At 37.4% G+C, this 13,520-nt stretch overlaps 1 protein-coding gene across 3 annotated transcripts in view; it reads left to right on the top strand.

Annotated features, from left to right (window-relative positions):
• gne (glucosamine (UDP-N-acetyl)-2-epimerase/N-acetylmannosamine kinase) overlaps positions 1 to 13,520 on the top strand; it is a 122,548-nt gene that overhangs the window by 80,627 nt on the left and 28,401 nt on the right. For all 3 annotated transcript variants that reach the window (XM_028805804.2, XM_051929905.1, XM_028805797.2), the window contains exons 3-7: positions 2,532 to 2,986; positions 9,380 to 9,532; positions 11,753 to 11,965; positions 12,740 to 12,827; positions 12,918 to 13,128. In XM_028805804.2, coding sequence (XP_028661637.1) covers positions 2,532 to 2,986; positions 9,380 to 9,532; positions 11,753 to 11,965; positions 12,740 to 12,827; positions 12,918 to 13,128 — 1,120 coding nt within the window. The remainder of the gene's footprint in view (positions 1 to 2,531; positions 2,987 to 9,379; positions 9,533 to 11,752; positions 11,966 to 12,739; positions 12,828 to 12,917; positions 13,129 to 13,520) is intronic.

Raw genomic sequence — 13,520 nt, 5'->3', positions numbered from 1 at the left:
ATAAGTTTCTATAACGTTAATGAAAATGGCCAGGAGGTGTCACGAGAGAGGTGAGTGTCAAATGCTTCGAAGCTTCGATACGATTTCCGACACAATTGCTTCAAACGTGTTGATGCTTCGCGAGGCTTCACTCCGCCTATCACTACTCACAGGTTACTGAATGAGAAATCAGCAGACTAGCATGACGGATGGGGCATAATGGGCGTCCTTCCCCTCTCCTCCGGATTTTTCAAATGTTAATTTTTTCCCTGTGCTTAAAAATCATTAAAAAAGCGGCCTGATTATGCGGCGTATGGTACGCCGCGGGTTGGCTAGTAAATAATAATTCATTACATTTATATAACGCTTTTCTCAGTACTCAAAGTGCTATCCACACAGGGAGGAACCGGGAAGTGAACCCACAATCTTCCACAGTCTCCTTACTGCAAAGCAGCAGCACTACCACTGTGCCACCTGTGAGGACCATTAACCAAGTCATGTATTAAAATGAAAATAGGCTAAGTGGTGTTTATTTTTAAAATAAAAAAATTTGCATACAACAAAAAATGTGTGACATAAATATTCTGAATGCTTTAATTTCTGTTTTCCATTTGATTAGTTTTGTCACTAGAACAAATAACTGTTATAGGTTCTTCTCACATTGTTCTCCATCTCTTTTACCAATACATTTGTGCACTGGAACTATTCATACTACCATATAATGATATGAAAGATGTATTGTTACCCATCCTGCATTGAACATTGTTTTTTTGCCAGAATAATAGTTATCCTGACTAGAAAGATTCTATTGTTTTGAATCAACTGAGTAATGAATAGCTTTACCTACCTAAAAGGAAAAGCATTCCAAACAACTTAAATAACTTAAATCAATTCATAAGCTACTTAAATTCCTTTTGGAACATGAGATGACTCATTTAATGTCACTAAGTTGCCTGTTTCACAATTTTGATTAAATATACTGTACAATAAATGTATCCTGCCAAGATCCTGTTACTCACTTTTGTTTTACTTTTTTAAACAGAATGTACTTGGAGTTGCTCAATAAATTTGCAAGTTATATGATTATCCAATCAACTGCTGTTTACTTAGGGTTAGAAATAGCAGGCTTAAAACAAGCTTAAAAAGTACATAATAGAATTAGTGTTTGTAATAGCAAATATTTTAAAGGTGAAAGAGAGGATACCAGAATGCTGTAAAGATACAGAGAATGTGTATAAAAGTGGTTAGTTACCTGCATTTTTTTTTTGTGTGTGTGTATATATTGATATACATTTAATATATAATGCAGAGCTGACTGACTTACTCACCTAGTCATCAACAAAAACACTATTTCCCGTTAAGTTAAAAAGCTGAAATTTGTCAGGATGGTACGTCTAAGTCAGCAGGTATCTGCCAAGAAAGAACATTTTGATATATCATTACTTAGGGCTTAAAAAAACCCTGCAGTAGAAAATTAAATTTCCCCAAAATCTCAAAAATGTATTGACAGATTTTACACATTACAGAAAAAAGAAAATTAATCAGAACTTGTTTTTCAATTACTCGATATTTCCAGGCAGTAAAGCTGTAATAAGTAGGGCATTCTTAAGCATTGTGTCCTTTTTTGCCTCCGCTGTTATTGTGCAGAGAAATGGGACTTGCAGGTCATGCAAATGAGCGCCTCATGCAGAACTGTGCTAATCTATAAAATGATGCTGTAATCACACAGAATGAAAAAGGGCAGCTGTCCTGCACAGGAAAAAGCATTTTAGTTATCTTTAATTACATTGCACCCTGTCCGGGGCATTGTTTCTGGCTTGCGCCCTGTGCTGGGATAGGATCCAGCAACCCCTGTGACCCGGGTCTGGATTAAGCAGGTTAGAAAATGACATAATTGCATTCAGTTTCAGTTCAAACACATTTAAGATATCAGTAATTCCACTGGTTTAAATGTAATCATAGATACATGCAGTTCCAGTTTTACCTAGTAGACATGTATTAACTGATATATCTAATATGAATATTGATTCATCAAAATATAATTATAGGCATCTTTCCTTGAAAACTGCATAGAATTCAATGGTAAATACCCTTTTTTGTTCACAAATGACAATTACAAATATTGGCAAATACAAACAGATCAAAAAGTAATTAAAGATGTGTATAATACAGATTTTCACTGTTTAAAATGGATAGGGTGGTTTAGGCTAACCTGCTGCTGCAGCAGCACCATGACCAAGAAAAGCAGTTTTAGAAGATGAATAGATTAACTGAGCGATAAGACTATTCCAAATGTAATTGTGGACGTCTAAAATATAGTAGAGAAGGACACGTTACATTAAATGTTAAAAAGGATTGTTTATGATTGATGATTTTAAAGTGTTTTATAATAACGGCAGACTATACACTGAGAGAGAAACCTTGAACGGTTCTGGATGGCCAGACGTTGCATCTGTAAGTGAAAGCTTTGCTTTCAATATTTGCTGTGGTGTTAACTTTATAAGAACCTTCTGAGAGATTTCAAGGTAACTTTCATTCTGTTCTTTTCCTAGGAACACATATCGAATGATAGAACAGGACGACTTTGACATTCACGCTAAACTTCACACAATTGTGAGAGGTGAAGATGAAGCATCCATGGTGGAGTCAGTTGGCCTGGCACTGGTTAAGCTGCCTGATGTGCTCAACAGGCTGAAACCAGATGTGATGATTGTGCATGGCGATCGTTTTGATGCCTTGGCTCTTGCCACTTCTGCAGCTCTCATGAACATTCGAATCTTGCATGTGGAAGGTGGTGAGGTGAGCGGCACTATTGATGACTCCATCCGGCATGCCATTACAAAGCTAGCACATTACCATGTGTGCTGTACTCACACTGCTGAGCAACACCTCATTGCTATGTGTGAGGACCATGACCGCATCTTGTTGGCTGGCTGCCCTTCTTATGATATGCTCCTTTCTGCTATGAATAAGGATAATTATATGAGCATCTTGGAAACCTGGTTAGGTGAGTTAAATTAAGCAGTGTTTACTTTACAATTAAATTACTTACTTTGAAATTTTCTTTAAATTGTCAGTTGGCAAAATGGGGGGGGGGGGTGTTCTATAAAATAAACATAAATGGAAAAAGTAGGAGAGAACAAAGGCCTATAAGTTCCGGAAAGAATTAACTTGCGCATATAGATTTTTATGGATAAGAAACTACGTATAGTGACTGACATATCTTAACGAGAGATCTCTTTCTAGAGGTTGAGTACAATGAGAAGTCAAGCAAAATGACACCTTTTATTGTCTAACTGAACTGATTACAATATGCAGGCTTTTGAGGCAACTGAGGCCCCTTCTTCAGGCAGGTTGTAATTACAAAGATTACAAGATTACAACCTGCCTGAAGAAGGGGCCTCAGTTGCCTTGAAAGCCTGCATATTATAATTGGTTCAGTTAGACAATAAAAGGTGTCATTTTGCTTGACTTCTTATTGCATCCATAATGGCTAACACAGTATAACACCCTACTAATATAGAGATTGAGTAGAGTCCTTATAAGTACAGTGGCTGAAGAGTTATAAGTTTGAGCGTAATACTTTCTAAAACAGATTAAGAAAAGTGTTTGGATTGTGTAATTTCACATAATAATTTAGATACATGATCTTTACTGTGGATGTCAGAGCATCAAACATATTCTCAGTACTTAAATTGAAATCAAGAAGAAGGGTGGAAATGGGGCGGAGTGGTGGCTCTGAGGCTAAGGATCTGCGCTGGTATCCAGAAGGTTGCCGGTTCGAATCCCCGTCACTGCCAAAAGAGATCCTACTCTGCTGGGCCCTTGAGCAAGACCCTTAACCTGTAATTGCTCCAGGGGCGCTGTACAATGGCTGACCCTGCGCTCTGACCCCAAGGGGTATGCGAAAACTAAACAAATTTCTAATACGAGAAATCATATAAGACGAAATAAAGAAACAAAAAATTTGGGGAAAAAACATATTTTATACCAATGGCCCTATACTCTGTACATTTTCAGTTCTATAAAGATTTACAGTCCCTTTGGTGAAAAGGACATGTTAATAATAATAATAAATTTTATTTATATAGCGCCTTTCCCATGCTCAAGGCATGTTAATGTATTTTGCTGAGTGTAGTGTGAAAATATTAAAAAGTTTACTAAATGAGATAGACTCACCCACCTCAAAAATGTACAGCCATGCTTCTTGTAGAGTGGAGGGTGAAAACTCCAAAGTGTTCACAGCAGCTTACTTCCACATTTAACACTGTTATTTGTATATGCTGTAACAGGATCATCACATGTTACAGAGTTCTTTACAAGATGGAATCAAACATCCATGTACTAATTGAGGTGTTCTGGTGCAGCTCACTGTTACCGACGACTTTAGAAGCAACACATTCTCGCCATTTTTTGCCACTCCTTGAAATTAAATTCTCCACTAAATAAACATTTAAAGCTGTAGTTAGACAGAGGAAAGTCACATTCACTCTGTGTGCATGTTAGTCTTTGGCCATATTGGTTATTACAAGCATTTATTGTGTATTGCTAATCCATACAGTGCACATGGAATTAGAATATCTTAATCTAATTCAGATACATGTGGAAAGCCAAAGCCTACCCTGGCTGCACTGGCTACAAGTTAGGAAAGAGGTAAGGACAGGGCACACATCATTGCACTGCCCTAGACCAGACATGGTGTTTAAATTAGATACTGAGTACACATATCAAAGTTAAATGTAACAGTAATAATCAATAGTATTGTAATAGTAATGATTAGTATTATATCATGTACAGTATGCATTTAAATTGTTATTTACTTGTCTGACAAACATTGCCACTGTCTGGTGCCAAGATAATCAAGAGTGTGTTAAAAAAAAAAATATATATTTAATAGGAATGTACAAGGTACTCTGTATGTTGTAGTTTGTGACAGTTTGAGGCACGGTCGTCCTCTTGAACCCTCAGATCAGACGTCAGACACCAGATAAAAATCCAGTTATTATTTATTTTATAATTATAATGTGCACCAAGCACCCTTCTCTCCACAATACTCATAAATTAATCAAAACAAATAAACCAATCCTCCTCTCCCAGATGCGTTGCCACCCTTCCACCCAGCTCAGCTCAGCGGACTGGGCTTTCCCATGGTCCTTTATACCCCCTGGCCCGGAAGTGGTTCCTGTTCCACAACCCACAAGTCCTTATTGCTTCCGGGCCAGGGTAAACAGTCCTTTTCTTCAACCGGGAGCACGTCCTTTCTTCCTGTCATGTGACCATGACGTACTCCTGGGTTGGGCACATAAGAGTCCACGAGCCCCTCTACAGCAACTCCCGGTGGCCCCCAAGGTATCCAGCAGGGCTGTGCATAAAAACTACAGAGTCCATGAGGCCCTGCTGGAACTCTGGGCACGATCATGCTGTCGGGAGAGCTCCTCCTGGCAGCCTGGGGGTGGGGGCCGGAATAGGAAGCCAGCAATCCACCACAAGTTATTTGTGAAACTTAAAAGAGAAATGTTTAAGCATAAAATGGAAAGTTCTCAAAGATCATGTCCTTTTCATATTAGTTCTTTGTCTGTCCAGAAGGTTGAAATTTTTGACTGAGATTTCTGTCCATAGAGAAGCGAGATATCAAGTGGTAAAATGAAAAAGTGCGCCATAACCTAGACACCCAAGTCTAGCCACATATTCATGTATGTTCTTGTCAAAATACATGTAGAGATTGAGTAGGCAAGTTTAGAAAACATCGCCTATAGGGATGTGTCTTTGCTTGTGATACATTTTCTTTACTTAAGTTTTTTGCCGTCTGTATCAATTTTACTAAAACAGTGTGAAGTGGATATCAAAAGAAATTTAAATAACACTTGATAGCTACATTGATAGCTCATTTTATTGTTGTTTTCAGTTGTTTTATATAAAGATTAACATTTCTTCATTTAGTTTAATATAGAAAAAAAATAATGTGGTAAAGCTATACATGTATATAGTTCAAGGGAAAAAATAACATGAATTCAAGAGATGCCATATTTCATTTTGGAAACAACAATTGCACTATTTTACCTCATTGTTATATTTTGGGCTACTGTTTAAATAATTCAGTATGCATATTTAGATATTAGCTAGAGGTTAAACATCAGCATCAGAGGGAGGAAGAAAAAATATTGATGAAAAATTGGGTTAAAATTGGCATTAACTGGCACCATTTAGTGGCAGAGTAACAGTTTTGTTTTGAATGCAAAAGTAGATCCTATAGATATGCATACTGCTGATGTAGATATTTTCTGATCATAGATTGGGCGGCACGGTGGTGCAGTGGTGTAGCACTGCTACCTCGCAGTATGGAGACCTGGGTTCGCTTCCCGGGTCCTCCCTGCGTGGAGTTTGCATGTTCTCCCCGTATCTGCGTGGGTTTCCTCCCACAGTCCAAAGACATGCAGGTTAGGTGCATTGGCGGCCCTAAATTGCCCCTAGTACGTGCTTGGTGTGTGTGCGCGTGTGCCCTGTGGTGGGCTGGCACCCTGCCCGGGATTAGTTCCTGCCTTGTGCCCTGTGCTGGCTGGGATTGGCTCCAGCAGACCCCCTTGACCCTGTGTTAGGATATAGTGGGTTGGATAATGAATGGATGGATGTTAAGCAGTTTATACAGAGATGCCTGCTGGTTTACTTTTCCTAATCTTGTGTGTCTATTGTTTTTATAATTTTTTGATCATAGATTAGTTTATTGCAACTGAGTGTGAGTATTGATTAGTCATTGTAATCCTATTGACTTTTTAAAATCTTTTTAATGCAACGAGACGGCTATTAATACAGTAAGTTAGGAATAACTTAATGCATATCACAAAACCAGGTATTAATTTATAATTACAAATATTTAAATATAGCATCTTGTAATGAGAGCAACTTGTTTTTTTTCTTTTTACTTCTGCAAGTGTATGCTGTAGGAAGCAAATTTGTATATTACAATCAAAAAAGTACAGTATGTTCACCATTATTGTCTCAAACCAATTGCTTCATTTAAAATAGTCCCTGCTTTTATTTTTCGTTTTTATTTAATATTCTAATAATGTGGTTAGTTCTGCTTAAGCTGTTCTGACCTGACAAATACATTCCTAAGCTTAAAAAGGCATACTCAAGAAAGCTCAGGTAGAGAACAGTTAATTATCCTATAGAAACTTATCACATGGTCAAATTATTGCCATTTTATGTTGAGGCTGGTAGCAATGTTTTGTCCTGTGAAAGCAATATTTACAAATATACACATTGATATACAAATACACACACACTTTTATATGTATATACATACGTACAGTGGAACCTTGGGTCACAAACGTCTCGGAACACATACAAATTGGGTTACGACCAAAAAGTTCGCCAAACTTTTGCATCTGTTCACGACCACACACTCGGGTGACGAAAAAGCCAGTTTCCCTTCCAGTTCGTACGCACCGATGATTTCCGCACATGTTCAGTCTCTCACTGTGCATTCGCTGTGAACTCTTTGTGCTCTATTTCGTTTCCCTTCCGGTTCATATGCGCCAGTGATTTACGCATGTGTTCAGTCTCTCATTGTTCTTGGTCAGATGTGCATCGCGCAGAGGGACTTTACCTCAAAACTGTAATCTCCTCTCCACCCAGTTCCTCCTCACTTCCTTCATGCCAGAACTCGACTCGTGCAAGGTTAGTTTTTGTATAAATTACGGATTTTTCAAATGTTCATTTTTTTTGTCCCTGTGCTTAAAACTCATTAAAAAAAAAAAGTGTTTACAGCGATCAGTTCGTAAGGCTATTAGCGTGAACTCCTGCAATGTTAGTTTCTTGGTTGTTTATGGTTGGTTTTTAAATAAAGTACGGATTTGTTCAAATGTTCCTTTTTTTTCCCTATGCTTAAAACTCATTAAAAAAAAAAGTATTTACAGTGATCGGTTCGTAAGGCTATTAGTGTGAACTCTTGCAATGTTCGTTTTCTCTGTTCAAGGTTTTCTCAGTGTTATTCAATGTTTTTACATTTAGTTTACTATTACACAGTGCATTCTATGGTATAATTAACTATTTTTGTGCTTACAAATCTTTAAAAATATATATATATATATTTACATTCAGCTCGTACGGTCCGGAACAGATTAATTGTATTTACATACAATCCTAAGGGGGGAAATTGCTTCAGAGGTTCCACTGTATATGAGTGTGTATATGTATGTATGTGTGCTTGTGTGGGTGTTTATATATACAAAATACATTTTCCTTTACTGTCTCAATTTTGTGTGTGTTTTTTTTTCTTTTCCATATCACATTAGAACATATATTGACTATCATTTGGATCTAACATTAAATGGAAAATAACATATAAAACATTAACAATATAGCGTGAAAAAATAAGTTACAGTAAACACCACAATTCACTACCTTCAGAAGTAGTATCTTTAGGTAATTGCTTTCTGTGTGAGTTTGTTGGCTAATTGAAGAAGCTGCTGCCTACTGCTCTTTTCAGCAGTGTTCCTCTTTAGTGATGTTTGAGAGCATTCATTTATGTGCACCTCTTTTAAGAGCACAGAAAAAAAAAAATCTTGAATTTTCAATTTGTATTTACTTGCAACTTTTTGGTCTTGCAACAGTAGACTAGTCAAAGGTTCCTTCATCACTCTCAAGTGTCGATTGAGGCGTCAAACAGCCACTACAAAGATATAACCTAAATGCAAAAAATTATACATTCAAATTGATTATTATCTTATATATATAAACGTCTATGTGTGGAAGTGTGTGCGTCTGTCTGTCTGGCCCGGAAGTGCAAGGCTACAGCATGAAGCTCAAAGTAATCATCTTTGTCGCCAAAGTGAAACCACCAAGAAAAGAGAAACTCGCTTAGCCGCTAATACACAAGCGAGGCGAGCAAATCGGTAAAATGAAACCTCAGAGGAGAGAGAAACTCACTTAGCGCCTAATAGACAACGAAGGCGAGCACATCGGCAAAACGAAACTGCTGAGGAACGAGAACCTTGCTTAGTCGCTAATGCACAACTGATGACTGATTGAAGTGCCAAAAATTCATGGTTTCTAGCAGCCCAGGCTTTTTACAGCACAGGCTTACACAGCTAGTTATTACATAATCCGTTCTAGACTGATACTTTTCTTACAGAAGCAAATAATATTGAATGTCATAAATGTTAATACAATAAAGAAATCATGGTTAAACACTGTTTAAGAAGAGGATTATGTTGAAATCCTGTATTCACTGTATAATTTGCCCAACCCTGGATTATGACATACGTAAATACATAAAGGAACTTATCCTCAAAGACGATTACGTTAAATGGTAATGCTGTTTTCCTTCCTAAAACCTGACAGGTTTTGTATTACTCCTTTTATTAATTGTGATGACTGAATGCTCTTTTACCTTTTACAGGAGAAGATGTGAAGCCATACGAGTACATAGTCGCAGTACAGCACCCAGTTACCACAAACATAAAGCATTCCTTAAAAATGTTTGAACTGACCTTAGATGCCTTAATTTCCTTCAATAAGAAAACATTGATTCTTTTTCCTAATATTGATGCAGGTAAGTTTAAAAAGGTACACTTTTATTATTACTATTACATTTTTATAGCATAAACATGAAAACCCAAAAAGAAAGAGCTGTTATATGTATGGGTCTTTCAGTCCTAAATGTTGCTTCATCTTTGTAGCCCCAAAATTAGTACGCACCCCTGCAGTTTTATCTGTAACAGTGAATTAAGAAGTTTAAATCACATATTTTACTCTCTCTCTTGCAATTCTGTATTTATTTTGCTGTTCCTGTCATACCAATCTAAACTGTACCATTGCAGTATCATGTATCAGTTCTTAACATTGATCAGGATATGCTCAATTTATTATTTCATATTTCTGTTTGATGGTAGAACATACCTTTGGATTAGATCGAGGTCTATTGTTGCTAGAGAGCACATAATGCTTAGCATCACTGATGCATGGATCCATCGTCCTGAATTCAGATCTCAAACCCAGGGGCAGTCTGTTGGGTTAACTGGTGATTTTAAATTGGCCAAAAGTAAGTGTGGGCTTGTTTTTGAGTGATGGACCAGCTATTTATCCAGGGTGGATCCTTGTCATGTGTCTAGTGCTGCCAGGATAGGTTTTGGGCTCCTCCTGATCCATATTTCATTACACAAGTTTCAGAGTGTTGGCACTTTATCATTTAGAATGACTAGCAACTTGGATTTAATGAAAACACAGACCTGCTCTACTGTTATGGCTTGCATCTAGTACTGTATACTTGTATTAAAATTAGTTATGTTGTTATTGGTTTGATGAAATATAAAAACCAGGCATTGAAGCAAAGTAAAAACAAAAGACGACTTTCACAATCACTCTGTGGATGGAATTGATCACAGATATTTGAATTTGTTTGTTTCTCTGCATTTTTCCCCACCATCTCTAATTTATTCATCGCCCGCTTTACTGCAAATTATAATGTTGGTTTTCAGGCATTTATTCTTAACTTTCTGTTACAGGTCCTCTTGCCTCTTTGTTATCCTGTATATTAATCAAAATACATTTCTCTGGTCTTAGATATTTTGTCAGTCGGTCAGTCATTTTCCAGCCCGCTACATCCTAAAATAGGGTCACGGGGGTCTGCTGGAGCCAATCCCAGCCAGCACAGGGCGCAAGGCAGGAACAAACCCCGGGCAGGGTGCCTGACCACCGCAGGGCACACACACTAGGGACAATTTAGTGCACCTAACCTGCATTGTCTTTGGACTATGGGAGGAAACCCACGCAGACATGGGGAGAACATGCAAACTCCACGCAGGGAAGACCTGAGAAGCGAAACCAGGTGTCCTTACTGCGAGGCAGCAGCGGTACCACTGCGCCACCGTGCCGCCCCAGAAATTTTGTTTATCTAGAACAGGGGTGGGCAAATTCAGTCCTGGAGAGCCGCAGTGTCTACAGGTTTTTGTTCCAACCCAGTTACTTAATTAAAAAACAATCCTTGTCAATTATTTAATTGCATGGCTTGCTAGTGCTTTAACTCTGCCATGTCAGGTCATTCTCATATCCTAGATTTGTTTTCCTTTCTAAGGATATCATCCAAATGATTTGAAGTCTAAAACAGACGAGTAATTCTCAGTGCTTCACTTTTTTCTCTTCACTTTCCTTCCAAGTATTTAATTAAACCAAATAGTGCATGAGAAATACACACAGGCGTAAGTGAAAACAAGCTAAATGGAGAACTGCTGGTCTCTTTTGTCATTTGCATGGTATTGCTAATTAGGAGCAATTAAAAACCAAGAATACAGCTGTTTAAGACTAAAATAAGCAATAAGGGTTCAAAATCTTAACGAGCGAGACAACTAAAGTGAAGCTGAAGTGTTACTTGAGCAATAAGGGTTTCTTATTAAGCAATTGGGTTGGAGCAAAAACCTGCAGCCACTGCGGCCCTCCAGGACTGAATTTGCCCACCCCTGATCTAGAAAATCTAGAAGCACTACTTTGCAATGTGGGTATTGGAAACCTATAACAAAATGCTGACCCAGTTGGAAAAACTGAATCTTTGTCATTGTATAAGTGGCTGAAAGACATAATGTAACAACTTGCTACCATTAGTAAATTGACTGGATGAGCTAAGTGAATTAGATGGTCTTCTCTTGATTTACACCTCCCTGTATTTTCCCCTTTTTTCTGCCCCCCCCCCCCCCCCCCCCCCCCCCCCCCCCCCACGTAGGGCTGGCATATTCTCAGTTGACAATGAAACAAATTTTACATGTTAACTGTCTTTCAGGTAGTAAAGAGATGGTCCGTGTAATGAGGAAGAAAGGAATTGAACAAAATCCCCAATTCAGAGCAGTAAAGCATGTACCATTTGAACAGTTTATCCAGCTGGTGGCTCATGCTGGGTGCATGATTGGCAACAGTAGCTGTGGCGTGAGAGAGGCTGGAGCCTTTGGAACACCAGTAATCAACCTTGGGACTCGACAGACTGGAAGAGAAACAGGTATTAGGTTTACATTTCAACTCTGAACATCTTTTGTGATGTTTTTTTTATTTATCTTATAGTGATAGATTGATTTTATCTATTAGTTTGAGGAGGTTTTAGGTCATTTGAAAAACACAAGGGTACACTTTTCATATCAGTTGAAATTCACAGTATACCCAGTCTCTACCCAAAAATGGTATTTCTTCAAAAAAAAATTATCCATTTAATGTAACACATTAAAATAATATGGAGTAATAATCATATGCACCCTGTAAAAGTTAAAAAGCATGTAAAAAGATTTGTGAAACACAAACTGCCATGAATCTAAGTCTCTCCTTTGGAGTGAAATATTTTGGTCATCCTAGTAATGGAACTGAAAACTATTTAGAAGATGAACCTAAAGCAAGGTCTAAAATATTTACAGCATCATTAATGCTGACCCTGACATGTTTTTACTCCTTCATTTACTATAGTAACCAGCCACATTGACTTCGTCATTACTTTGCCTCTCCCATACATGTCAGACGTAGCTGATTTACAGAAAATGTAGACCACAAAGTTGTTCCTACTTCCATCCGTAACAGATATGTGAGATGAAAATAAAAGCATGACATAACTAAGTTCTGAAACTGTTGAATGGTGTGCGTTCTAGGGATTCCACATCACTACATATCACATTTTGAGTTATTGCATGTATTAGTGAAGAACATTTTGTCTCCCCGAAAATATTGTGCACTTGGTTCTGCTTATTACTGATAGTTTGTTAATGATTTATGTTCTGCTGTATTCAAGGTGAAAATGTACTTCATGTACGGGATGCAGATACACAAAATAAAATACATCATGCATTGGAGCTACAGTTTGGGAAAAAATATCCATGGTAAGTATCAAGGCATAACTAATAAACTATGAGCTCTATTAAGTATATATTAAAATGTACTTAAGGTTTTTGACATCTTGTTTTCTATAGCTCAAAGATATATGGTGATGGGAATGCAGTTCCAAGAATTCTAAAATTTCTAAAGACGCTAGATCTGAGTGAACCACTGCAGAAAAAATTCTGCTTTCCTCCTGTCAAAGAATGCATTTCTCAAGACATTGACTTTATTCTGGAGACACAAAGTGCCCTTGCTGTGGACCTAGGAGGGACCAATCTTAGAGTGGCTATTATCAGCATGAAAGTAGGTTATTAATACAGTGAAGTAATTTGTAGATGTGAAGTTTTTAGTGTATTTGTGAACAGTCCTCATTGGTTTAGAAGGGGAGATCATATTTCGCTAATTTGCTTAATTTCTATAAGAAAGCAGTAATCATTTTTTTTTCTTCATTACAATTTAATATTTTATTTGTAATACACATGAGCAAGTGAGTTTTCCATTGTGGAAAAGTATCCTTGTCACTGATTCACTCTCCTTATTTCTTTACCTTGTGTGTTGAGCTTGGTATTCTCACCTCACCATTAATTTAACTGAAGTTTAAAATCTAGTTACCATAATACATAATTATTAAACTTTGTGGTTTGTAAAGATGTTTTTTTTAAAACTCTGTATTTTACTGCTGGCATTTTGTTTCT

The sequence above is a fragment of the Erpetoichthys calabaricus genome, chromosome 7 (genome assembly GCF_900747795.2).
Source record: "Erpetoichthys calabaricus chromosome 7, fErpCal1.3, whole genome shotgun sequence".
Classification (NCBI taxonomy): Eukaryota; Metazoa; Chordata; class Cladistia; order Polypteriformes; family Polypteridae; genus Erpetoichthys; species Erpetoichthys calabaricus.
This window is presented reverse-complemented; position numbering and strand designations above follow the sequence as displayed.